Genomic DNA, 23,770 nt, shown 5'->3' on the forward strand with positions numbered 1-23,770 from the left:
CAATCTCCCATGGCCGGTGGTGAATCAATGGCGAGACGAGCCGACGTCCGAAATAGATAGCTGCTTCGGTATCCAGAGGTGTCAGCGGCTGCTCCTTTTGTCGGCGACGAAGACAAGATGAAGAGGTGATCACAGCAAGAGGGACGGAGGAGAAGAGGAAGGCGATCGGGTGGAAAAGGGTTCGGCGGCGATGAAGAGAAAAGGAAGAGAGGCCAGCGGCGATGAGGAGGTTTAGGGGAAATCGGGAGAGGGAGAGGGAGACTCTGCCGGTGCGGGGTGAGCGAAGCCGCCGATCTACCGACATCGTTGCGGGCTTCGGAGGGTGGCGTAGAGGAAGCGAAGGGGAGAAGTCGGCGGTGAGGGAAGGCTTTAGGGCACAGGTTAGGACTAGGTGAGGTTTATAAATTTAAACTTAGGTTTAGATAAATCAAAACCTAAGTTTATTCCTCAATCAACTCCCATCTTTGGGTATTCCAAATAGGCTTTCACTAAACCCAATAATTGATCCCCTTAAAATACGCCATACGGCCTCCGATTATATCCCAGAAATTTTCTAAAAATTCCTTTAAAATTCAATAAGATTATTTGTCCAATAACCTTGTTATTTAAATATTATTTGGGTGCTGTATTTTACAGTTTTGATGTGATTAAACAAGTTAAGTTAGGTCATATTTGGTTTAAACCTTGTGTCTAAGTGTGCAAGAGCTTAGGAGTACAGGAAGTCGAGCAGAAGACGCGGCTAGCGAGAAAGACAACATGGGGAGAGAGCCGACGGACTCAGTACGTCCGATGGACGAGGTGCCGCGGAAGAGTACACTAGTGGACGAGAAGAATGTACACGACGTTCGAGGGATGAGAAATCGGGGAGGAAGGCTGCTCGAAGAAAAGGTCGGAACTTGGGTTCGGGTGAGCCCTATTCCAGATGACCAAGATCACCTAAGCAAGCGAAGCTGGAGCGAAAGACCCGGATCGAGGCAAGCTAAACCGAAGGAGAGGGACCGAATTGAAAAAGTCAACACTATTGACTTTCTTGGTTCGGGCGCTCTGAACCAGTCCGGGCGCCCGGACCAGTCTGGGGTGCCCAGACCTGGATTTTATCCAGATCGCAGTCAAATGCGATCTATACGAAAAGGGATAAAGATTTATCCCCTCCCAGGCGCCTGGAACCCTTTCAGGTGCCCCGACCAAAACTATAAATATAGCATTGGTCCAAGAAGCTAAAAACAACAAGCAATTGCATATTCAACACTTGTGCACTCCTCTTGTTTAGCTTCTATTTTCTGTACGTCATTGTTGTAAGAGGTTTCTCTGCCTGAAGGAGATCTTTAGTGTGTTTTTCATTCCTTGGATTAACAACCTCCTTGGTTGTAACCAAGTAAACTCCTTTGCCTCTTATTTTTAATTTATTGTTTTTATAATTTGTGCAAGTGTTTCTTTAAAAGTTTGAGAAGGGTGGTGTTTTTTTTTTGCAGGGCAATTCACCCCTCCCCTCTTGCCGGCCTCCAAAGGGACCAACAGTTTTCGCACGGATGAGACGACGATTTTGCCCCAAGAGACGGCACTCGAGTGGCACTCGAAAGGCTCTCGGGCACTAGCGCCTTGCGATCAAGGCTACCATGACTGGCGACCGGCGTCGGGCTCTGGTGGTCGATGACGACGCAGAGAAGAGGGTGGCAGAAATGATTAGCAAAGTGGAGGAGAAGAGAAATGACTTTGTGCGAGTGAGAGAGATCAAAGGGGAATGAAGGAAGAGGGGAATCGGGTGATTAGAAGAAGAGAAACTTAGGTTTTAATTCTTATACCTAGGTTAATGTAATCTCAACCTTAGGTTAATTAAAATAATCAACTCCTAACTAAACGAGTATTTCAAACAGGATTCCTTCTAGTCCAATAGATCTATCGCCCTTGAAAATATATCATACGAGCTCCAATAAAATCTCATAAAATTCCTGAAAAATCTAATAAGGTTATTTCTCTAATAGTACTTATTATTTAATTTGTCATATCTTATACTATTCATGCTAATAATCACTATGAGAATGTTTATAACACTTATTTAATGATCTATGAAATATTCTCATGACTGGTCATTCTATATATATTCTCTAATATATACTCATGCGTCAACCTAATATCTCATATTCATGACTTGTGAGACTAAGTCATCCGTTGACTTATATGCTAGTCTCAATGCATTAATATTACCCTTATATATTAATGCTTGACTAAGAATAGTTTAGAGTAGCCTTCTATATATATCTATAACGTCCCACAATCAATTAATATGTTGTAGACTAGAACCTACTACTCTAAGACATTATTATACTTATTCGTTTGACACTGAAATAAAGTAATATAATAATCAACTTTATCTTTTATTAATTAATAAAATATGATACAAAATTACCCTTTTCAATCATCTCATAATTGGTACTAGGGCTAATACTAACACTTCATGTATCTACAAAAGTTTTGAACACATTGTAATTAGTAATGATAGCTTTGATGATCAATGTGTCACCATGAGGGGCTTCCACACCTTCAAGATTTTGAGGCTAGAAGCCAATCTAAGGTCCTTATTCTTGGGTCCGACTGGCATGAATCTCCAATCGACGACCATGAGCCTTCACGGTCGATGAGAATCCCTATCAGTGGGACCTCCGAAGCTCATGCTCATATTTGCTAGAGCTGCATTTTGTCTACTCTCTTCCTATAGGGTCTGGGGGGCTCAGTGCTTCTGTTAGGGGGAGGGGAGCAAGCTCGGTTGTTTTGCTATAGCAGGACCTCGATCTGTTGACCGATTGTGGAGGGAGCCAGCATCAAAGATTCGCTCAACTGTTGAGTGATCCTGGGAGGTTGCTAATTTTGAGATTGTTAGGTAGTAGATGGCGAATCGCATGGGCATATTGATAACAATCTTGAGTGTTATGCAATTTAGATTTTTGATATGTGTAAAAAGTGGGTATCTACTGTCGGGGCTCAACGAATGAGATCCAAACAACCTCAACATGTTGAACCACTCCTTCACAGGCTAGAGGAGGATGAGGTGGTCGTTGTTATTGGCAACGTGGAGGAGGGGGAGACACCTTAAGTTTTGTTTGGGAGGAGGGAATTGTAGCGGCGACATCCTCTTTTTGAGCTACTTGGGTTTCTTCAACATTAACATACTTGATAGATCAACCCAATAGACAATCAAAATATTTGGGGGGCTTTTTCACTAAAGAACAAAAAAAGTCTCCATCAAGAAGCCCTTGAGAAAAGACACTCGCCGATATCTTAGAGGTAAACTGAGAGAACGTTCATAGAGACTTGATTGAATCACTTAGTGCACGACTTCAGTGACTCTTTTGCCCCTTACTTGAGGGCGAACAAGTTCAAGGTGGTCTTGTGATATTTTTGACTACTGGCAAAATGATGAAGGAATACTATCTTGAAATCCTTAAAGCAGGAAATGGAATCTATAGGAAGCCGATTGAACCACCTTTGCTCTGAGCCCAAGAGTGTTGTTAGAAATACTTTGCCCTTTACACCATCAGTATATTGATGTAGTAGGATGTGACATTTTTGAATTTATAAAAATGATCCTCAGAGTCAGTTGAGCCTCCATATTCCCTAACCCGTAGGGGCCAAAATCAGTAGGTAGTGGGTCCTCTAGAACACCCCGAGAGAAGGGAGTAATGGGTCGATCAAGCAAACGGCTAGCGATAGGGGCTTTGCCTCACTTTAGGTCTCGGGATTGTGAGGAGGTCCCCTGAGACCGTTCAAATCTCTTGGACTTTACCGTGGGCGTCTGGATCAAAGCACAGGGGAATTCAGTCGGAGCCATCTTGGATCTTCAATCAGTGGCTTGTGCCTCTTCAACGAATATTGCAGGTAACTTTAAAGGGGAGGGATTGACTGCTTGTGCTTTTATGTGAGTGTTTTCATTTTCACCATCACCAACAAATTAAAGTCTTCTTATGATAAGGTGACAGTTGTGAATATTCCAATGTCATCTATTTTCACGTTCCAGATCAGGTGTATGTTCGCACAAATAGTGACAAATTTGATTCTATCTAAAATTGATGAGGGCTAGAGCGCTGATGAGCTGGCTGGAATGTTGCAAGAAGAAGATCTCGAACCCAGGGGCCTACAAGATCCTGAGGAAGAAAAGAAGAGAGGAACGTCAGTAACCAAATCATGGGAGTCCCTAATACTACCACTCTGACACTCAAGTAAGTACAATAGTGGAGAAATGTTGAATTTATGTGTGGATCAAAAATATACCTGCACCTATCGAGGAGGAACATTTTTATAACACTTTGTAATTCCTATATTAAGTAAATATCATGATTAAATGTAATATCAAAGTAAGGAAAATGTCTTATTTGTGTATATTTGTAACATTAAGTAATCACATCAACCATACATTACTGGTATTCTATAACTGTATTAATATATTGTCCCACAAGCTTTCGACAACACCACATGTAACATTAATTGTGGAATTGAGCCATAATCTGCAAGGCCCATTGGGTTCTTTGGGGCTCAACCTAACTAAGGGAATAGTGCATCAATAAAGAAATCTAGTTTTAGATAACAAGCTAGCAGGTCTAAGAGTTCATTTTATAAGAAGTTGAAGGGGGCTGGGCCTCAGGAGTGGGGTCTTTATTGAGAGTTGAGTCTTAAGGGAGCAGAACCTAGTGATTCGAGGAATCTGATTGGGAGTCTTAAGGGAGCAAAGTCGAGCGACTCGAGAGATCTGATCGAGAGTCTTAAGGGATTAGAGCCCAACGACTTAGGTGATCCAGTCAAAAGTCTTAAGGGAGCAGAGCCCATTGACTCGAGGGATTCAGTCGGGAGTCTTAAGGGAACATCACTTAGCGACTCAGGGATCAGGTCGGGAGTATATCTTAAAAGAGCATAGACTAGTGACTCAGGATCTAGTTAGAAGTCTTAAGGGAGCAAAGCCTAGCGTGTAAAATACTGAAAAAATAGAGAATAATAATAAGTGAATTTTCTGAAATTTTTAAAAAAAATTCGAGAATTTTTCATAGCTCGTACAGACGAGTTAACGGGGTCCGGAAAAGCCTGTTTAGGCTACCCCGTCTTAACGGGAAAAAGTTTTAATTCCTTTTCTATTTTCCTTTTTCTTATTTAATTTCTTTTTCTCCCCGTTACTGTGCCGTTCCTTTTCTTCCCTCCCCGCGCGCGTGCAGAGCCGACTCTCCTTCTTCTTTTCCTCCTTGCCGAGCGACGGTGCCGATCGCCTCTAAGGCCGACGCCGACCCCCGATTTTCCCCCCTTCCTTTGCAAAGCGTCGCCGCCGCACGGGACATCGCCAGCCACCAGGACCGACCCGGCGCCGCTGTCGCCGTGGAGATCCCAGTGTCACCGCCCTTCCTCTCTTTTGATCTACATGTCGAGGCCGACCTTTGTGCCCTAGCGCCGGTTGCCGCCATTTTAGCCCTGCCAACGCCGCTGCCCTCTTTGGACCGGAGTAGCGTCGCCTGTGCCCTAGCACTGCCGCTACTGAGACTCCTTGGTCGAGTTTCCTCTGTGCCCTAGCCAGCCTGACGCCATTGCCAACCACCTCGTGCCCAAGCCGAGCCTTCTTCCCACACGAAGCCACCACAGCGACGCCGTCTCTTTGCCCTAACCTCAGCCCGCGACACCCTTTCTGCTTCGGCTTCCTCCCCATGACAGAGCACCCCGGCAGAGCACCCCGGCAAAGCACCACTTCTCCCCTTACTGTGTCGTGCCCTAGTTTAGGTTCGGTCGAGCCCTTCCTCTGTGTCCTAGGTTCCTGTTGAGGTAAGATTGGGTTATTGTTGATATATTTGTAATCTCTTTCGTGACTTCATCTTAAAACTGAATCGTAGGGAAGGATTTACAGCAGGTTGTTGTGTGCTGTGCATCAACATTCAGGGGCTGTGAGGAAGAGGAAGGCTTTGCTGTGAAATATTCTAACAGTAAACTTTGGACTCCGGTGCGAAGCACGATTGCGAACCGAGGTAAGGGGGTAGGGACCTGATATGTTTTGTTGTTAGACTATCATGTATAGCTTGATCAAATGTATGGATTAGAAATTAGTTTAGCTATTTGTTTATAATTAAATTAGCTAAACTGTGTGATTTAACACAGGAATTTGACGCGAGACGAGTATCTCAATTTATCGGATTGGACCATTTCTTATCGGAGGCGGGTACTTTGACTTATGTCTTTTGTTATATATAATAATGTGTTTAACATATAGCAATGATTGTGTTATCCATTTGTTTCGGTTGGTCACTACATGATATGTTACATGTTTGCTTGTTTACTTATTATGCATCGCATGTTAATATTTACCTGATCATACATGCTTTAGGTAGTGACCCAACCATATGATACATTATGTTCAGGACCTAGGGTTTATTTGATACCCTATCTGTTTGTGTACCTTCCATTTGATTCATTGTCTTGTGGTACACATTTTATATTTATGTATGGAGCATGCTATGCTATTTGTGATATTGTCATGTTTAGTGTCATGCATCATCTTGAATGATTGCATGCTGTGCGATTGTCTGCTCCATTATTGTTGAGCACATCGCCAGTTACATGTATCTGTACACACCACCACTCATGGGTTAGTGGTATATCAGACAGGTGTGTGGCAGTTCTGCTGTTTGGCTCCATTGGTCTGGTGACTCAGCGTGGTAGCCGGCAGACAGTTCCGCTCTGTTTGGCTCCGTTGGTTTAGTGTAGCAGCATTGTAGCCGGTAGGAAGTTGGACTTTGTTTGGCTCCGTTGGTCTGCTCATTGGTAGTGTGACTCAGCGTGGTAGCCGGCAGAGATTCCTCTCCGTCATCATGTACTGGGAGATGAGAGCATTGCGCTCCCCCATTTATTATTTCGGGGTAGGAGTATGTGTGTACTCCGACAGCATCCCGTCCACTCGGTCACTTATCAGGGGCAGTGATGTCAGAGTGCACGGTTGTCACAGCCCTACCCACTCGGACTCACCATTGTGTGTGAGGTGCCTGACTGGCGTCAGGGGTGACCATGTCATTGGCATCATACGCATGATGCATTTATTGCTTGTGTTTGCTGCATTTACTTGCTGAATTTATATGGATGCATATGATTGGCATGCATACAGGATTATGACACCCTCGGTTTGACGACCCTGTTACCTTTATACCTTGGTCATGGTTAGTACAGTTTTCTTCTGTTTTTGTTTCAGTTGCATTTATTCTTCTCGTATTCAGGAGACTGTACGCATGATTAGTGTTGTCTGTTATTTACTTTATTATGCATATTAGTTGTACCTGCTGAGTGTTGGACTCACACCCTCCTCCGTTGATATTTTCAGGTTGAGGTTGTCCGGAGCAGTTCCAGTCGCTAGTCCCCATTGCACGTAGTGCTAGTTCTCTGCTGATCACGAGTTGTTATTTTAGTTTTCTTTATCAGACTATGTCTTGGTCTTGTAATGTTTTACTTATGGATCTTGTATGGATTCTTATCGTTGATGGATTTTGGTATGATTTGGATATGTTTTACTCCATGCCTGCCTAGACGGCAGAAGAGGTGAGTTTGTCGGATTTGTGTTTTATGAGTGTAGTGGAGTAGGAAAAATCGGATTTGAGCTTTACGAGTGTAGTTGAGTAGGGTTGTTTTCGAGTCATCGTATTACTGTTCTATTTGTTTACTATTAAACTGCGTGGTTGTGTCAGCCAGAGGCTGAAATTGATATTAACTGCGTGATAATTATTTTATTATTATTATTATTATTCCAGTCGCATGTGGCTGAGGTATATGGTGATTGTAGAAAGTTTCATATTGTCCGCCGTACAGGGGAGATGCTGCCGAAATTTCTTCGGACAGGGACTCCTCCGGGGCGTGACATAGCAACTCAGATATCTGATCAGGAGTTTTTAGATAGTAAAGTCTAATGACTCAGGGGATCCGATTAGGAGTTTCTCGGATGGCCCGATCGGCGGTCCACTCTTGTGACCTCCATAGACTTTGACCTCTACATCAATTAGAGACTCGGTCGTTTCATCATACTTGGGGATCCCCCTATATATATATGACTGATCTGCTATGTGTATGTTCATCCGCGCCTATGTGGCAGTCTCGAGGTGCTTGGAATTGATCCCGGCGCCTCGAGCTTTAGTTTAGCATAACTTTTTTTAATTTTTTAAAAAACCTAAATTGCTCTAAATATTATATCTCAAATTTTAAATTATAAATTCTAATAAAAATAAAAATACTCACCCTAAATACCATATCCTAAACACTAAATCCTAGACTCTCAAATCTTAAATTCTAAAGTTTAAAAAAAAAATTATGCACTCTAAATATTATATATTATACCTCTTGAGTACCTAAATTTTTTTTTCATTTTAACTTTTTTTAATTTGAACATTATAATTCAATCCTTAAATACTAAAAAGTAAAATCTAATTATTTTAACTCTAGAGTTAAAATAAATAAATAAATAAAATTTTTAGATGGAATTCCAAGCGCTTAAGTAAAAAATTAAAAAGAAAAACAAATTTTGATTTTACATTTAAAGCGGCTGGATATATTTTAGGTACTTTAGTACGCGCAGGTGCGGAGAGAGAGGCATGCAACATATTAAAATACATATATCTATTTTAACTTCACTAATAAATAAATAATATATTGAGCCGTGAGTGCAAATATCATAAGTATTTCTTCATCGTGTATGAAGGTCACGAATTTGATCAATTCGCCCTTTAAAAATAGAATATTTTTTACTAAAATTCTTTTTTTTTTCCGAAATACTAGCCCTCCTGCCACGCACAGCAAAGTGCCAAAGTTGAAGCGGACAAGTGAACGACACGACGTGAATATCTATTATTATTTTGACTTACAAAGTGCGGAAGAAATCTCCAACAATTAATATTTGATAATTTAGTGGTAAATTAAACAAATGCCAGTGGAGCATCGGTGAAGTCAAGCCCGTTGCTTTCGTTTCCACCTCAATTTTGATGCAAGCAAGTCTACTCGCATGGAACTAATGCGCCCCTCATTCACATTTTTAGTCAAATCAAGTTTAATTTTATGCGTTTAAATTATTTAATAAGAAAAAAAACCTCATGGCGTGGTAGATTTGTGTTAATAACATACAGCACTAAGTTGATGATTAGATTTATAAGACATTTTGTAAAGATTAAAGATCAAATATATTCATTAATTGCACTATTAAAAAGAGATAAAAGGACCATGCATGATGATGTGTCATTCGTTATTGGACTGATAGTTAATGATAATAGATGGTAGACAATCGTGCTGATCAGTGGCGGTAAGCTTTTGCTGCCTTTCAGATATAGTTGGCATGGACATTTTTTCATGGTAGATGAAGTCAACGCGAGTTAAGTTCTAGAAAGAACTTAAAATTGGAAATGTTTTGAGTAAACCAAAAGCAAAGGATGAGTGCAATAACAATTGATGATTCTAAATCTAAAGTGCGTAATTATTTGTGATCTTATTTGAAAGTTGAGAAAACGATTAGTTGGAAATGCAATTCTATTGATTGGAAGAATACTCCGTGTTATCCTGTAAAATTATGAGAGAAAAAGGGTGTCCAAAGTTAGTCTTTTGATGTTCAAATCAGTTTTCCGGATCGAGAGAAAAAAATAGTAGTAGTAAACAAGAGCGAGTAAAATAATGAAGCATTGCATACCTCTGTGTGTAGATGGAAATCTCTTTTATAATAACACTATAGCATCTATATACGTATTCCAAAATATATGCATATTTTGCAAAATTTTCTAGGAAAGATAAGTTAAAAAGTGTCTCTAACATTTTTCTTTAATTGAACACACAAATTTATGATGTGATAGACAAAATTTCTAAAGTATGATTTATCTACATGACTTTCTCGTCTGTTGTCGGTGGCACAAACTTCCAAAAGAATACGATAAGACGTGTATGTGAGTCTCGCTATAGGCCGACCGATGGCTACTTGGATGGGACATCATTCGACCGTATTGAATGGAGTTATCGGTATGTTTTTCACTCGACCTTACTATTGCTAGAGAGACGTATTGCGTTCAATTAGACCTAAGGTCCGATCAACTAAGACAGTGGACCGGATAACTTAGTATTTGATTCTTAACCTCAGTTGTAAGTGTGAAAGACGTACGATCGCTCGGACGGTCTAATTGACCCTAGGCTCTCAAGATCCATTCGGATAACTTTACGTGATCCACACTCTATGATCTCATAATCCCTCCGATTCTATAATTTTAACCATTTAAATTTAACCTTAACATAACCGATCTTCACTATTTTGATCCATTTTTTTAAAGACCATCTTAGTCTTAGTCACCGTATCAGTTTTCAAAACTTAATGATCTCTGTCACTAGTGTTCAGTTTATGTTTAGTATTTCTAATAAATAATTACTATATTACTATTGCAACTGTAATATTTTTTTATCAACTTAAATTTTTTTAAAAAATATGTAGTAAAATAAAAGTATTTTTAATTTTTGTCCATGGAAACTACACGTCTACACGTCTTCCATAGGCGGTGGGGAAACAAATTTGGAGCAAATTTAATTTAAATTATATAATATTAATTTTAAATTTTATGTCCATTATCATATTTAGTTAGTTTTATCCTATTTTTGTATAATAAAATTTGCCAGAGTTTTAGCTAACGTATCCAATGATCCCCCAATCAAATCCCAGAACGCCCTTTCGGTGCTAATCCAGTGCAGAAAGCGACTCTGCACACCTTCTTTCCTCTGTTCTATCCCCTGCTCCACGCCAATGTGAAAGCAAGAAGCAGAGATCGAAGAGACACCACGGAGACGGCGAAGACGACGACGAAAGGGCCCATCCCCACTCCTCGCCGCGTTCAAACATCTCTCATCTGCGTACGCGCTCTTCCACTCTCTCCGGTGGCCTCCTATAAATTCCCTCCTCCCTTCTCCTACCCCGCAGACATCAGTAATCATTCCATCTCCCTGCATTTCCTAGTTCAATTAATCGGCCATGGCGTACCTCTCTCCGGCGGCAGCGGCGGGCTTCGCCACACTTCTCGTTCTGTGCTGGTGCGGCATCGGCTGCCGAGCAGCCCCGCCACCGGCGATATACGTGTTCGGCGACTCGCTTGTGGACGTGGGGAACAACAACTACCTCAGCTTCTCGCTGCTCAAGGCCAACTTCCCCCACAACGGCATCGACTACCCCGGCCACAAGGCCACCGGCCGCTTCTGCAACGGCAAGAACTCCGCGGATTCCCTCGGTACGTACCTACTCTTGCAACTCACGATCAATCCATTCTACACGTGCTCTGTTCATTAAATTGCTATAAGCTCATGTGGCAGCTGAGAAGCTCGGACTAGCCTCTCCCCCTGCTTACCTTTCTTTACCGTCCAAGTCGAACAACACCGATGCCTTCCTCGGCGGCCTCAACTTCGCCTCAGGCGGCGCCGGAACGCTCGACTCAACCAACAGAGTGAGCGACACGAATTGGAAAATCAGTAAACTTATCGCTCTTGTACCAGAAAGATAACAGATTGTCCATATTCTGATTGATCCAGGGTAAATGCCTCACGATGAACAAGCAAATAGACTACTATACTACAGTCTACGGAGCTTTGGCTAAGCAGTTAGGAACCAGTGCCGCCCAAACTCATCTCTCCGATTCCATCTTCGTCGTCGTCATCGGAAGCAACGACATCCTCAATTACGTGGGATCAGACTCGGCCAACAAGCTCAAGACCCCCGGCCAGCAGTTGGTGGATTCCATGGTCGCATCACTTCAAGGTCAACTCAAGGTAATTAATCTTTCGCGAGGCATTCAGAATCTCTTAGTAATTTCACTAAGCATGTTTTAAAAAACATCCTTTCTTTCAGACAATATACAACCTCGGCGCACGGAAGCTCGCAGTGATCGGCACCGGAGCCATCGGCTGCAGCCCGGCCCAGAGGCATCAGAACAAGACCGGCGACTGCAGAGTGGAAGCCAACTTCCTGGCGTCCCAGTTCAACAAGGGCGTCAGTTCAATGCTCGAGCAACTGGAAGCAGAGTTAACTGGGTTGAGCTACTCCTTCTTCGACACCTACGCAGCGCTCACGGACATCATCAACGACCCATCTTCCTACGGTACAGCCTCACTCGAATCAATTCATAATCGTCGCATGGATTGCCATGGAACCGAACTGAAACTGAGCTTTGTGAATTTGTCGTTGCTTTGATGAAGGATTCGTGGAGATTAAGGCTGCTTGCTGTGGGTTGGGTAACCTGAATGCCAACTTCGCCTGCACTCCGATCTCCAGCTACTGCTCCAATCGGCGTGATCACGTCTTTTGGGATTTCTACCACCCAACAGAAGCCGCAGCTGGGACGCTGACGAGCGCTGCTTTTGATGGATCGGAGGGGTATGCGCATCCTATTAGCATCAAACAGCTTGCTGCCTTGTGATGAGCCAAGAATCGCTTAATTAAAGATAAGCTCAAGTGTTTAATGGAGCCTGTTCTTGCACCCATAGCGAAAGAGAATGAATATATATCAATGGTTACTTGGAAAGCTGTAATTTTATATATGGAAAAATTTTCTTGGATCAATTTAAGCTAAATATATTTTTTTTTCAAATATAATCTACCATTCTTTTCTTCCTGTATTTGTTTTCTCCATTTTAATCTACCAGCTCTCTCCTTCCGTCATGGCCTCCCGTCAGCGCCAGCGGCTGCTGTAATTTCTGCGAAAAGCTGCTTCCGTGCTGACGAGCCGGAGGCGGCAGCCGTGCTGCTCCGGCGGCGACGTACGTGTTCCCCGACTCGCTGACGGATGTGGACAGCAGGCACCTGCCTTTGACCGTTCTCACTGCTGGAGGCCAACTTTCGCCGGCATTGATTTCGGGGCTGCAAGGCTACCGGCCGCTTCTGCAACGGGAAATTCAACCAGTTGATAAATTTACTGGGAAATGGTGAAATCATTTAGAGGTCAATTTATTTGAAGGCTTTGGTAGCTGGTGGCCAGTGTCTTGATGAGAAGAAGCCAATGCAACGGTGTCAAACTCACTGGTAATTGCCGCGTGGCCATGGGCCATGGCTTCTTCAATTCTTTCGCTGTGGCAATGCAAACTGCAAGAGAGTTACATTTTAACTATTGTCTTCCAATCTTGATCTTTGTAGTGAATCTAAATGTGGAGAAAAAAAATAATAGGAAAACAGAAGAAAGTGGCGCAAATAGGAATGATAAACTAACTCTTTCATGAAAAATCTTTATTTTTTTATTATTTTTATTTATAAAAGCCTCGGGAAAAAAATCAAATTACTAAAAAAAACTAATTTTTTATAACCAAAATAAGCAAAAATTCACGCCGCAAGGACCATCTCAGTGGATTCCAAAACTTACAGCCGCTGCTTTAGTCGCTCCAAATCACTTCCTTTCCCGAGTACTTTCCCAGGCTCACAGGTTCCTGTCCATGGCGGTGCTGCATGCTGTGCCTGTGAGACGAGACCCAACGCAAAAGCCCTCATTATTTATCGACCAATCATTGTCCCACCTCCCTTGTCCTCAACATCTCACATGGAACTCGCAGTTCCCACTTGCATCTGTCTCAATTGACCCAATCCTCAGAATAATCCAGCCTGAGGCAGCCTGGATTTCCCACAACCTGTGTCAGCCCGTCACCACCACGCCAAGACGCAACAACATGTTCTACCTTGTAGTTATTTCTAGCAGAGTTGTCAATGTTATTGTTGGACGTGGTCGGAATGGGAATTGGTTGCCATAGATCTGAAGCAATATATATATATATATATATATATATATATATATATATATATATATAAGCTTCAAGGGCAACCTACTACTGCACTTCACTGTCCTTCTCAATCTCAGCAAGGATGGGATCATGGAAGCTTGTTTCCCTGGTTCTTCTCTTCCTTTCTTGTTCCGCAGTTCTTTCGTCAGCCGATCCGGGGAAATCCTCCACCGGTTTCTCATTCAAGGACAGCTTCAAGATAATGCCTGCGCAGGATCATTTCAGGACTTCTCCCGATGGGCAGATCTGGTACCTCTACTTGGACAAGAAAGCAGGTATAAAACAAAATTGCATTCTTCCTCTGTTCCTCGAGCTCGATTAAGTGCGCTAATGGCGTATACCTGCCAGCGAAGGTGGTGGTTTTCAGACGCGAGATAGATACCTGTTTGGGTGGTTCAGCATGAAGATGAAGCTCGTCGGCGGTGACTCAGCCGGCGTGGTCACGGCGTACTATGTGAGTGGACGGATTAATTGAGTGATAAATTTGACAGGGGACTTGACTTAAAGGTAAATGATCGACTGCAGATGTGCTCCGACCTTGGAGCAGGGCCGAAGAGAGACGAGTTGGACTTCGAGTTCTTGGGGAACAGGACGGGGCAGCCTTACACGATCCAGACCAATGTGTACCAAAGTGGGATCGGAGGAAGGGAGATGAGGCACAGTCTGTGGTTCGATCCCACGGCAGATTTCCACACTTATTCCATTCTCTGGAACAGACATCGGATCGTGTAAGATTCTTTGGTTTTCATCCAGTTGCATGGTGAATCTGTTCGATGTTAAAATGGATTGTTATTGCAGGTTCTACGCGGACAGGGTGCCGATAAGGGTGTACAAGAACAACGGGAGGAAGAACGACTTCTTCCCGACCGAGAAGCCGATGTACATGTTCTCGAGCATCTGGGACGGCGACGACTGGGCCACGAGGGGCGGGCTGGAGAAGACGAACTGGAAGAAGGCGCCGTTCGTGTCGTCGTACAAGGACTACAACGTGGACGGGTGCCGGTGGGAGGAGCCGTTCCCGGCTTGCGTCGCCTCCACAGGGGAGCACTGGTGGGACCAGTCGGAGGCGTGGGTGCTCGCCGACGCTCAGCAGGAGGACTTCTCGTGGGTGGGAAGGAACCTCGTCGTGTACGACTACTGCAAGGATACGGAGAGGTACCCGGAATTGCCGGAGGAATGCAACTTATAGAGGAAGGAAGGAGAAGGACGACAACAAGAACAAGTATTGAACTTTGAAGTGTACGATTTTGGCGGCGCGATACATCGTAAAATTGTATGTTGCTGTGGGGAATATCGAATTCTGTGATAGACATTGTGTTGGATTTATTTTGAATCTGGGAAGAAATAAATAGCAACAACAAATGGACACTAATTATATCAAAAGGCAGAAATCTCAATCAAAACTAAAACAAATAGTTTATTTTCATAATATAACTCGGTCAATGATAAAAAAAAAACAGAGAGAGAAAGTAATAGGACAAGAACAGAGTGAACAACGAAGGCACTGTTTTCACTTAAACACTCAATTAATTCCAATGCAATGTTTCCTATTGCCCCTCTGCAAATTCGAGGGAATCTACCTCCATGCTCTAACACAGTGGTGCTCTAGTTTCCAAAATTTCAACACCACTTTGGAAGTCTCAACCCTTCAAATTTCAACACCACTTTGGAAGTCTCAACCCTTCAAATTTATTGAGCTCACTTGAGGGAGAGCATGGTTAAATCTTTGTCGAGGTCTCCAACTTAGCTTCAGTAATGATAAAATAACCTACTCTTTGTGAAATGGCATAGACCTGTTTGAGAATGCCTAACCAGCTTAGTCTAGACCCTATCCAATAAATTTGTGCAATGGATAAATTATAACCAATTTGCACAGTGAATTTGTAACATTTCAACTTTGTATTCAATGGGGCGGGGGAGGCAAACGCTGACAAGTCTCACATTCTGGTGCAAGATGAGCATTTGTGGTCCACTTCACAAATTCTTCTACGAAAGGCAGAAAGGGTCATAAAAACAATGGCATGTCAAAATTCAATGCCAATTTTCTTACCACAATCTCTCACTTCAATAACTCTGCAGAAAAGGCCCCAAATCTCATCGGTTCATTTATCTCCGGCCACTCAAACACAGTGAAAGAAGAGCTAAGCTTTTTTTTTTGTCTCTTCTTTGTGCCTGTAGGTTGTGACTGTGTGGAAGCTAACAAGCCCATCCAGTTGGATGGTCCGATGGAGCCAAAGCTGCATGCATTAAACTCTCCCACTGGTATTTCTTTCTCCTCCCTTCCTCGACTTGCGAAATCAAACAGCTGATGTCGTCCTCGCTCTCGAGTTTCCAAGGGCTTTGCGTTCTCCTCCTCCTCTGAGCTAAGCGACTGAACATGGTTGTTGTGAAGTCTCAGAGATTTTGATTGCTTCCTTAATGGCTTCGGGGTTCCCAAGGCAGAGAGGAGACTGCCTCTGTACTCTCAAAGGAAACCGTCCATGAGCTGGTATTACTGTCTCTCGCTATACTTCTTGTTACTTAAGGCAGGAAATCAAACCGAATCTTGGTTGCGTGTGATGTGCCATGGCAGGAGGAGGAACATTGAAGCAGCAGAGGAAAGCAGGCAGAGGAGAGGAGAAGATGGAGAAGGAGAGGATGCCTGGTACCGTCTGGTTTGCGCTCAAGAAGTCGCTCCACTGCAAGTCTGAGCCCTCCGACGTGTACGACCCCAAGGCCAGGAGGAGTCAGCATCACCTGGGTAGCATCCTCACCAGGAAGCCGCCGAGGTCCGGCTGCTCCAGATCCATTGCCAACCTCAAGGACGTCATCCATGGCAGCAAGAGGCACCTTGAGAAGCCGCCCAGCTGCAGCCCCCGGTCGATCGGCAGCAGCGAGTTCCTCAATCCCATCACGCACGAGGTCATCCTCAGCAACTCCAGGTGCGAGCTCAGGATCACCGGCTTCGGCGCCTGCCCCGACGGCGACCACCACCCTTCGTACGTCGGCACCCTCCGGCCCGGCACTCCCGGCCCTGGAGGCCACCACTACTCCCTCCAGAGCTGTCCTTCCTACAGGGGAGCACCCAACACCACTCCCCCGAGGAAGTGCTTTACGGCTTCCTCTGTTTCCAGCTCTTTATTGCCCGCCGACGGAGGAGGAACTCACCACGCCGCTGCTGCTCCGACGCAGAGGGGTTCCCACGAACCAGAGCCACAATTGCAAGCAAAGAGGCCCTCCAGTGGGCTGACGTGCCACAAGTGCGGCGAGCCGTTTGGCAAGTTGGAAGCCTTGGAGTCGCACCACCTCTCCAACCACGCAGGTAGGCATTTGCTTTCGTTTCATGGATTTCAGTGGTTCAATCTTGTCATAGAATTGACGAATGCGCAGTTACTGAGCTGGCGGAAGGCGACTCGTCGCGGAAGATCGTCGAGATCATCTGCCGGGCGAGCTGGGTGAAGGCGGAGAACAGTAGCATCCGCATCGAGCGCGTCCTCAAGGTCCACAACACGCAGAAGACGCTCGCCCGCTTCGAGGACTACCGCGAAGCGGTGAAGGCGAAGGCGAGCAAGCTGGCGAAGAAGCACCCTCGGTGCCTGGCCGACGGCAACGAATTGCTGCGCTTCCACGGCACCACCATTGCCTGCGGCCTTGGCGCTGGCGGCTCCTCCACCCTCTGCTCCTCCGACAAGTGCAACGTGTGCCGCATCGTCCGCAACGGCTTCTCCACGAGCAAGAAGGAGGACGTGGTCAGGGGCGGCGGGGTGGGCGTGTTCACAACTTCCACCAGCGGCCGGGCGTTCGAGGCGATCGGCGACGCCGGCGAGGAGGACGGCGGCGGAAAGAAGGCGCTGCTGGTGTGCAGGTAGGGACTGGCTCATGTCGTTAACCGCGTCACGTCACTTCAAATTTCACTGGATTTTGTCTAATCCCATTAGCTCCACGCGCAGAGTGGTCGCCGGGCGAGTGCACCGGCCATTGGACAACTACCAAGAGCTCGCGAGGCAGACCGGGTTCGACTCAGTCGCCGGAAAGGTAGGCCTCTACGCCAACATCGAGGAGCTCTACCTGCTCAATCCAAGGGCTTTACTTCCCTGCTTCGTGGTGATCTGCAAAACATGATGCGATTGTTGCTGAAATTTTCCTGGATCTTCTCCTTTTTCAGTCCAATCCCGAAGAACGAATCGAGTGGAAGAAATTCACAGAATTGTTGGTAATTTGTGTGCGTTTGCATTCAGATAAATTTGCATTTATTTGTCGTGTCTGGTGTCCCTTTTTGCCAGAGAAATCAAGATGGCAATGCCAATGCCATGCTCGTCCATTCACCTCATTGATCCGTCTTTTTCATCAGCATCAGATCACTGTCGCTTCTGTTCGATTGATTAACTACCGCATGAACTCACTGCGGTAGAAGACTACCGCATTGCACTCATCGACAATTTCGAAGAATTAACAATCTCTGCAACTTTCTGTAAATTCTTCAACTAATGCTAAGTCAGCCACGAAGATCCTAACGATAAATGAGTTATATTCGAAGAAACTTAATACCATTATTAAAAAGAATAATACAATAGAATTTTACATTTAAGAAGGTGGGACGACTTTTGTAATGCATTAAGGAAAACAAAGGTTAATCTGCCTTTGGACCACCAGCTGACAGCCTTTCGGTATTCAAGAACTGGAAACAACATTAAGTTTGCCACCGTGATTTTCTTGTCCTACGCTTTTGAAGTTATCCACTTACTCCATTCTCTCCCTAAAACCCCTGTTCAAATGTTCCCCACCCTCTGCCCTCTGTTGTTCCTCCATTAGCAACTAACTGAGCTTGATTGGTTACTTCACTATGGAATCTTATTGTAATGCAACTCTTCAATTTGATAAAGTGATTGGATTTTTTGTAATATTTAAATGAATTTTATTCTATTTTATCTTTTCTAATTAAGTTTTTTCTCTCTATATTAACATATTATGATAATCTAATTGAGATATTTAGCGGAGGTTAAATAAGTGTGTATCATTTTAAATGTATTTTTTTAGTTTTATTTAATATTTTTATTTATTGTCTTATCTATTTTATATATATGTAAGTGTGACTCACGTATCGTTGGCTTGTGTATTCATTTTATAATTCAATATGTAACTCTATATAATATAATATAATATAATATAACCATTATCTTATAAAAATTTCTTTAAATTTTATAAATATCATATGATTATACACAATAATAGAGCTCTCGGACAGATCGACCGCTGCGAGGCGGGCAGTCTATGACGAGTTGACTACCCGGTTCATCATCTTGATTAGAAAATCTTCAACCTAATCCATGGTGGATTAAGCAGGTTAACTTATGAGCCCAACAAAATAAAAAAAATTAAAATATATATTAAAAATTAAAATGTCTAACTTTGGATTACGGATTAGATGGATTTAGGACTTCAAATTTGTGTATTTATTATTTTTGGAGATTGCTTTCCATAAAAAAAAAAAAAAATCCATTTAATCTCATTAACTAGTCATAAGGTGATCGGTCCGGCTTGGCCTTATGAAATTTTTACAATAGACACCAAGGTAAATCAAAAAGTGCATCCGGCGGACAGCCCAGAAGCTTAGTATCCTTTGGTTATATGCTCCATTTGAAGGAAAAAATTCCTACAAATATGCTATAGTTGGGGATCGAACTGCAGGTGTCAAAGTAACAATCTAGATATCCTACCGTGACACCATAACCCTGGGGACAAAAATGATAAACTTAGTTAGTTTCATTAATTAGCCCTAGGGTGACTGGTCTAGTCCCATGAAATTTTTCTACCGACCTCCAGGGTAAATCGTGGCCGACATCCTTTGGTTGTGCTACCCATTTAGAGAAAAAAATTCTACAAATATATGATAGCTGTGGATCGAACTGTAAGTATCTGAGTGATAACCTAGATGTTCTACTGCGACACCATAATCTTAGAGGCTTGTTTTCCATAAAAAAATTATGGAAGGACTGATTATTTGAAATATTTGTTTGATTATAGTTTATTAATTTTGTCCTTGATGAAGAATATCTCCAAATCTCTAGTTTATTAATTCTTTCGTTTATTCAAGAAAAAAAAAATTCTTTGGAGATATTTTTTTTTCTGAACCTACGAGTCCACCCAAATTCACTGTAAGATCAAGTGAGAGTTCATTGGGTACCTAATCTTTTCCATACATAAGGCTACTAACTAGGGTAAAATATCTCTAATGATTTTCTATCTATATTTTTACCTAGGGTCAACGAAATCGAACCGCTTGGTATGAGTGATATCACTTTTTTACTCCAAACGATTAAGTGAGAGTGATATGGTGTCTTCGGGGCTTGGTGCGAGGGTAAAAAGTGAAACATATTTCTATACAATAAGGGTTAAATTCCTATATAGGATACACTATACGTTCTCAATTCTCGAATCATTCGTGATGCTGGACCTTTCACCAAAACTTATATGTGATTCATAGATTTACTCTAATAAACAGAGACAAGTTTCTATATGACCCGTTTATAGTATCTTTAAAATTAATCAATTGCAAGAATTGGATATCTAATTAAAAGCGTATAATATGGTAAAACTAAAATATTCATTAGAGGATTTGACCTATATTGTCTTGAATATGATAAATAAAATGTAAGTATAATATAAATAAAATATATTGTTGATGCATACATAAGTTCGAATAAATGTGTGTAGATATTTTAATATCCTACCTATGTTTACGCAGGAGATTATTCTTCAGTCATCTCAGGAAAAATAAGATTTCTTTTAAAGAAAATAATGTTCAACGCAATTCTGAGACTCTAAAAATTATTTTTGTTTTTTCTTAATAAATGAATTTAATGGATATGCGAGGCGACGTCTAATGTCTCGGTCCCTTCACTCAATTAATGTGATTACACAATCCGCTCCGGGTTAGGCGCCATCAATGTAGCCTCTTAATGATCTTTCAACAGCAAACCCAAATCCTCTTGCCTGATCGACCAATTACATCCATACACATCTTTATGGATACGCGGAGAGATTTAAATTGCGTAAAAACTAAAGTTAAATGATTCTATGATTGTTTTTTAAAGTGTTTAATTACTGACTCGGTATATACATACACTATCTCCCTCTTCTCTGTCTTCTCCTTTGTGTTAACTGAATTTATCTTTTTTTTCCCCTTTGCGTGGCTCATGAATTCCTTCACATTCCATTCTTTTCCATTCTTCTTATCAGTGTCATTCTTTTCTATTCTTCTTATCAAGTGCAAACACGAAGAACTTGAAAATTGACAAAGTCATTACGTTGAGACTTTAAAAATTACTTCAGAAATAAAAATAAAAAAAATAGAGAACTAAATTATTATGCTTCTTTTATACTCATTTTATTTGAGAGAGCTGAAAGTAAAATTAAAAATAATTTTTATAATGAAAAAGTTTTTATCTTTATCAAGAGATAATTTGGAGGTAAAATTGATCATCTGAATAGAAAGTAATGGATAAAAAAAAATTGACAGTGTACTTTTTATTTATAAAATTATGCTATTTACTAATAAAATGATGCATGTATCATTTTTTTAACTCACAAAATTATTCCATATATCACTTATATATATTTTTTCAATTATAAAAATTATACTGTATATATTCACTTTTCTCAATAAAGATAAACAAAAATATAGAAGAAGAGATTTCTTTCCATTTTTCCCTTCCTATACTACTAGATTTATTTTATTCATTCATCATCCACTGATTAATCAGTAGAGTTGATCGAGCACCTCCACTTTCTCTCCTCCCCTCCCTACATAGCTGGGAACATGTTTTATGGGAAAATTGCTTCAGTTCAGTTAAAACTAATAAATGCAAACGCTTGGTTCCTTTTGCATGTAAGGATTGCTTCTTTAAATGTAGAGTTCTTGTTTTGCTAGAAAAGGTTCATGGCAGCAGCCAGTAATTTGATCTCAAGGTAGAACCGAGGCAACACAAAGAAGAGAGTTCAAATGGCATTTACTAGTGTCATCGCAGGTAGGAGTCAGAACAAATTTTACGTATGATTCAGCTAGTTTCATGTTATTATTATCTTGCAAATGGTAAAGAACTGGGACAACATGATTTATGTTTCAAAGAAAACACTGTCAAACAGGTGTAGCATATTGAGCAGCTTATTCACTCTCCTCTTTCTTATCCTGCACATGGAAGGCAAGCAGGACTAGTCTCTTTGCAGATTTGTAATGTGCTTTGTATTGACTATATCTTGGGACCTCATTGTGCCACTGATACCCCACACCATCTCCAACATCATAATGAAGATACAAGATCGCTGATAGTGTTGCATAACATGGTATCATGACTTGACTGCACCCTTTCTTGGCACTCTTGCATGGGTAAAATCCTTCAGCTTTCATATTGTGGAACCTTCAGTTTATACTTCCAAATGATCTCTTGCATTGGTCTACAACTGACTTCAGCTTTCTTGAGAGCCATAACAGCCATTTCTCTACGGCTTATTCCAAGGTCCAAGACAGAATAATTGAGTATTAATGTGTAGTAATGTTTATCAGGTTAATTATGTTTGTTATAAAATTCAAATGGATTATAATAACTCTAGTTGCGTTGAATAAGAGGCAAATGTTCATCTCATAACTTATTCATGACGGCAATGGCATCATTGAATGGCCTTGAGTCCTGACGGGCGAAGCAAGTAAAATACAATCAACCAAACGGCAAAAGCGATGCTGATTATTAATAACTTTAAATTCCTTTGTGCACTATCATACATAAAATGGCCAAGTCAAGATGTGAAAAATTCACCGGTGCCCATCATTTTCCCTTCTTATTTCTTCTTCCATTCTCTCAAAATCATCGAATTAATAATGGTGGGGATGGATAGGTGGAAAGGAGGAGAGGAAGGGGAAGGAGACCACATTAAATGCTGCTATTCCAACAACGGCACATGAAAGATTGCAGTGGAAGGACAAGTATGCTGACAAGATTGTGGAGTTGTAGGGGTTCTAATTATTACCGACGCTGCTGGAATCCATCTCTTCTCCTGCCATGGAGCTCTGCAAGGCAAAGAAGGAAACAGTTGGGATGGTGAGGTTTGTGTTGAAAGACCTGTTACATTGTTGTCGCATGGTACATGGTAAACAGCAGCAAGACAGAAACAAATCTGGAATGGGCTGCTAATTTGTGTTTGCTTGATAAAAATTTAGCACACAATCGATGCGAGCAAGGCACGTAATGCAAACACGAATTGCTTAGAAACTGAAATTGTAGAGGAGGAACCACAAATTCTGATAAAAAAAAGTTCTTTTTTTTTAAAAAAAAATTTAATCAGAGTAAGGAAATTCTATCAAGATCCGATCTTTCAGGGCTCCCTCACCTTCTCCGGCCATTTTGATCGCCTCGGCGTCCGGTTGGCAGTCCGGCGGCTCCTCGAAGACCGACGCGGAAAGCTGCTTGTGTGCCAGGCCGATGTCGAATAGGATGACGCCCGACGCGGGATCGTCTATGAGGATAGCTTTCACCGGGAGCCACAGGAAGAGCTCTTCCTGCGACCACCCGACGACGCTGCCGAGCGCGCCGTAGCTGAGGTTGCCGCTGACGACTCTGTCGAAGTAGGCGAGGCCGCCGCCGTTGAAGCGGGCGTAGCAGGGGTGGCGTAGCCGGACCTCGAGGAGGCCGGAGGTAGGGTCCAGGGTGAAGGAATCGATGACCTTGGGGAGCAGGCCGGCGGGGAGGCCGTAACTGCGGAGCAGGTCCCCGAAGAACCGGTCGGCATCAGCGGCGACGACGCCGGAGAAGGCGTTGCGGGCGGAGAGAAGAGGGAGGAGGCTTAACAGAGGTAGAAAGGCCGGAAGGGCGAGGAAAGGCGACGCCTTTGCCATTGGAGTGGGTTTAAGGAGGGGTTTGGACATGGAGCTTTGCTGAAGAGACATTTGACAAGAAAAGAATCCCAAGAGGAAGGCCAAAACTTTGAAGGTAGCTTTTCATCAACTAACTTGTTTGTCCAT

At 42.6% G+C, this 23,770-nt stretch overlaps 4 protein-coding genes across 7 annotated transcripts; 3 read left to right on the forward strand and 1 right to left on the reverse strand.

Moving 5' to 3' along the window:
* The first annotated feature begins 10,720 nt into the window (after positions 1 to 10,720).
* Positions 10,721 to 12,533, forward strand: LOC122056224 (GDSL esterase/lipase At5g55050-like). 2 transcript variants are annotated; one of them, XM_042618061.1, is made up of 6 exons: positions 10,721 to 10,875; positions 10,979 to 11,246; positions 11,329 to 11,459; positions 11,545 to 11,781; positions 11,861 to 12,110; positions 12,208 to 12,533. In XM_042618061.1, the coding sequence occupies exons 2-6, from the start codon at positions 10,994 to 10,996 to the stop codon at positions 12,426 to 12,428; spliced, it is 1,092 nt and encodes a 363-aa protein (XP_042473995.1). In that variant the 5' UTR covers positions 10,721 to 10,875; positions 10,979 to 10,993; the 3' UTR covers positions 12,429 to 12,533. The 2 variants fall into 2 exon arrangements, with proteins under 2 accessions (XP_042473995.1, XP_042473994.1); XM_042618060.1 differs by lacking the exon at positions 10,721 to 10,875 and having other exon boundaries at positions 10,913 to 11,246.
* Positions 12,534 to 13,793: 1,260 nt separating this feature from the next.
* Positions 13,794 to 15,159, forward strand: LOC122056226 (probable xyloglucan endotransglucosylase/hydrolase protein 8). Of its 2 annotated transcripts, none has more exons than XM_042618063.1 (4): positions 13,794 to 14,051; positions 14,125 to 14,230; positions 14,302 to 14,504; positions 14,575 to 15,159. In XM_042618063.1, the coding sequence occupies exons 1-4, from the start codon at positions 13,867 to 13,869 to the stop codon at positions 14,963 to 14,965; spliced, it is 885 nt and encodes a 294-aa protein (XP_042473997.1). In that variant the 5' UTR covers positions 13,794 to 13,866; the 3' UTR covers positions 14,966 to 15,159. The 2 variants fall into 2 exon arrangements, with proteins under 2 accessions (XP_042473997.1, XP_042473996.1); XM_042618062.1 differs by having other exon boundaries at positions 13,795 to 14,051; positions 14,130 to 14,230.
* Positions 15,160 to 15,917: 758 nt separating this feature from the next.
* LOC122056223 lies at positions 15,918 to 18,072 on the forward strand. Of its 2 annotated transcripts, XM_042618059.1 has the most exons (4): positions 15,918 to 16,264; positions 16,349 to 17,077; positions 17,146 to 17,620; positions 17,706 to 18,072. In XM_042618059.1, exons 2-4 carry the CDS (start codon positions 16,399 to 16,401, stop codon positions 17,875 to 17,877), a joined length of 1,326 nt encoding a protein of 441 aa, XP_042473993.1. In that variant the 5' UTR covers positions 15,918 to 16,264; positions 16,349 to 16,398; the 3' UTR covers positions 17,878 to 18,072. The 2 variants fall into 2 exon arrangements, with proteins under 2 accessions (XP_042473993.1, XP_042473992.1); XM_042618058.1 differs by lacking the exon at positions 15,918 to 16,264 and having other exon boundaries at positions 16,271 to 17,077.
* A 4,428-nt stretch (positions 18,073 to 22,500) lies between these two features.
* Positions 22,501 to 23,742, reverse strand: LOC121968152. Its single transcript, XM_042518636.1, has 2 exons — positions 23,140 to 23,742; positions 22,501 to 22,819 (listed from the first exon to the last, which is right to left on the reverse strand). Exons 1-2 carry the CDS (start codon positions 23,693 to 23,695, stop codon positions 22,776 to 22,778), a joined length of 600 nt encoding a protein of 199 aa, XP_042374570.1. The 5' UTR covers positions 23,696 to 23,742; the 3' UTR covers positions 22,501 to 22,775.
* Positions 23,743 to 23,770: the final 28 nt, after the last annotated feature.

The sequence above is a fragment of the Zingiber officinale genome, chromosome 3B (assembly GCF_018446385.1).
Source record: "Zingiber officinale cultivar Zhangliang chromosome 3B, Zo_v1.1, whole genome shotgun sequence".
Lineage (NCBI taxonomy): Eukaryota > Viridiplantae > Streptophyta > Magnoliopsida > Zingiberales > Zingiberaceae > Zingiber > Zingiber officinale.

Excerpts from the sequence above, each read along its gene's own strand:
- LOC122056224 (XM_042618061.1), top strand. The coding sequence starts at position 10,994 with ATGGCGTACCTCTCTCCGGCGGCAGCGGCGGGCTTCGCCACACTTCTC. Across the intron at positions 11,247-11,328 it reads GAACTCCGCGGATTCCCTCG|CTGAGAAGCTCGGACTAGCC; the intron begins GTACGTACCTAC and ends CTCATGTGGCAG. Across the intron at positions 11,782-11,860 it reads CACTTCAAGGTCAACTCAAG|ACAATATACAACCTCGGCGC; the intron begins GTAATTAATCTT and ends CCTTTCTTTCAG.
- LOC122056223 (XM_042618058.1), top strand. The coding sequence starts at position 16,342 with ATGGCAGGAGGAGGAACATTGAAGCAGCAGAGGAAAGCAGGCAGAGGA. Across the intron at positions 17,078-17,145 it reads CCACCTCTCCAACCACGCAG|TTACTGAGCTGGCGGAAGGC; the intron begins GTAGGCATTTGC and ends ACGAATGCGCAG. Across the intron at positions 17,621-17,705 it reads AAGGCGCTGCTGGTGTGCAG|AGTGGTCGCCGGGCGAGTGC; the intron begins GTAGGGACTGGC and ends CTCCACGCGCAG.
- LOC122056226 (XM_042618062.1), top strand. The coding sequence starts at position 13,859 with ATGGGATCATGGAAGCTTGTTTCCCTGGTTCTTCTCTTCCTTTCTTGT. Across the intron at positions 14,052-14,129 it reads CTACTTGGACAAGAAAGCAG|GTGGTGGTTTTCAGACGCGA; the intron begins GTATAAAACAAA and ends CTGCCAGCGAAG. Across the intron at positions 14,505-14,574 it reads TGGAACAGACATCGGATCGT|GTTCTACGCGGACAGGGTGC; the intron begins GTAAGATTCTTT and ends TTGTTATTGCAG.
- LOC121968152 (XM_042518636.1), bottom strand. The coding sequence starts at position 23,695 with ATGTCTCTTCAGCAAAGCTCCATGTCCAAACCCCTCCTTAAACCCACT. Across the intron at positions 22,820-23,139 it reads GATCAAAATGGCCGGAGAAG|AGCTCCATGGCAGGAGAAGA; the intron begins GTGAGGGAGCCC and ends TTTGCCTTGCAG.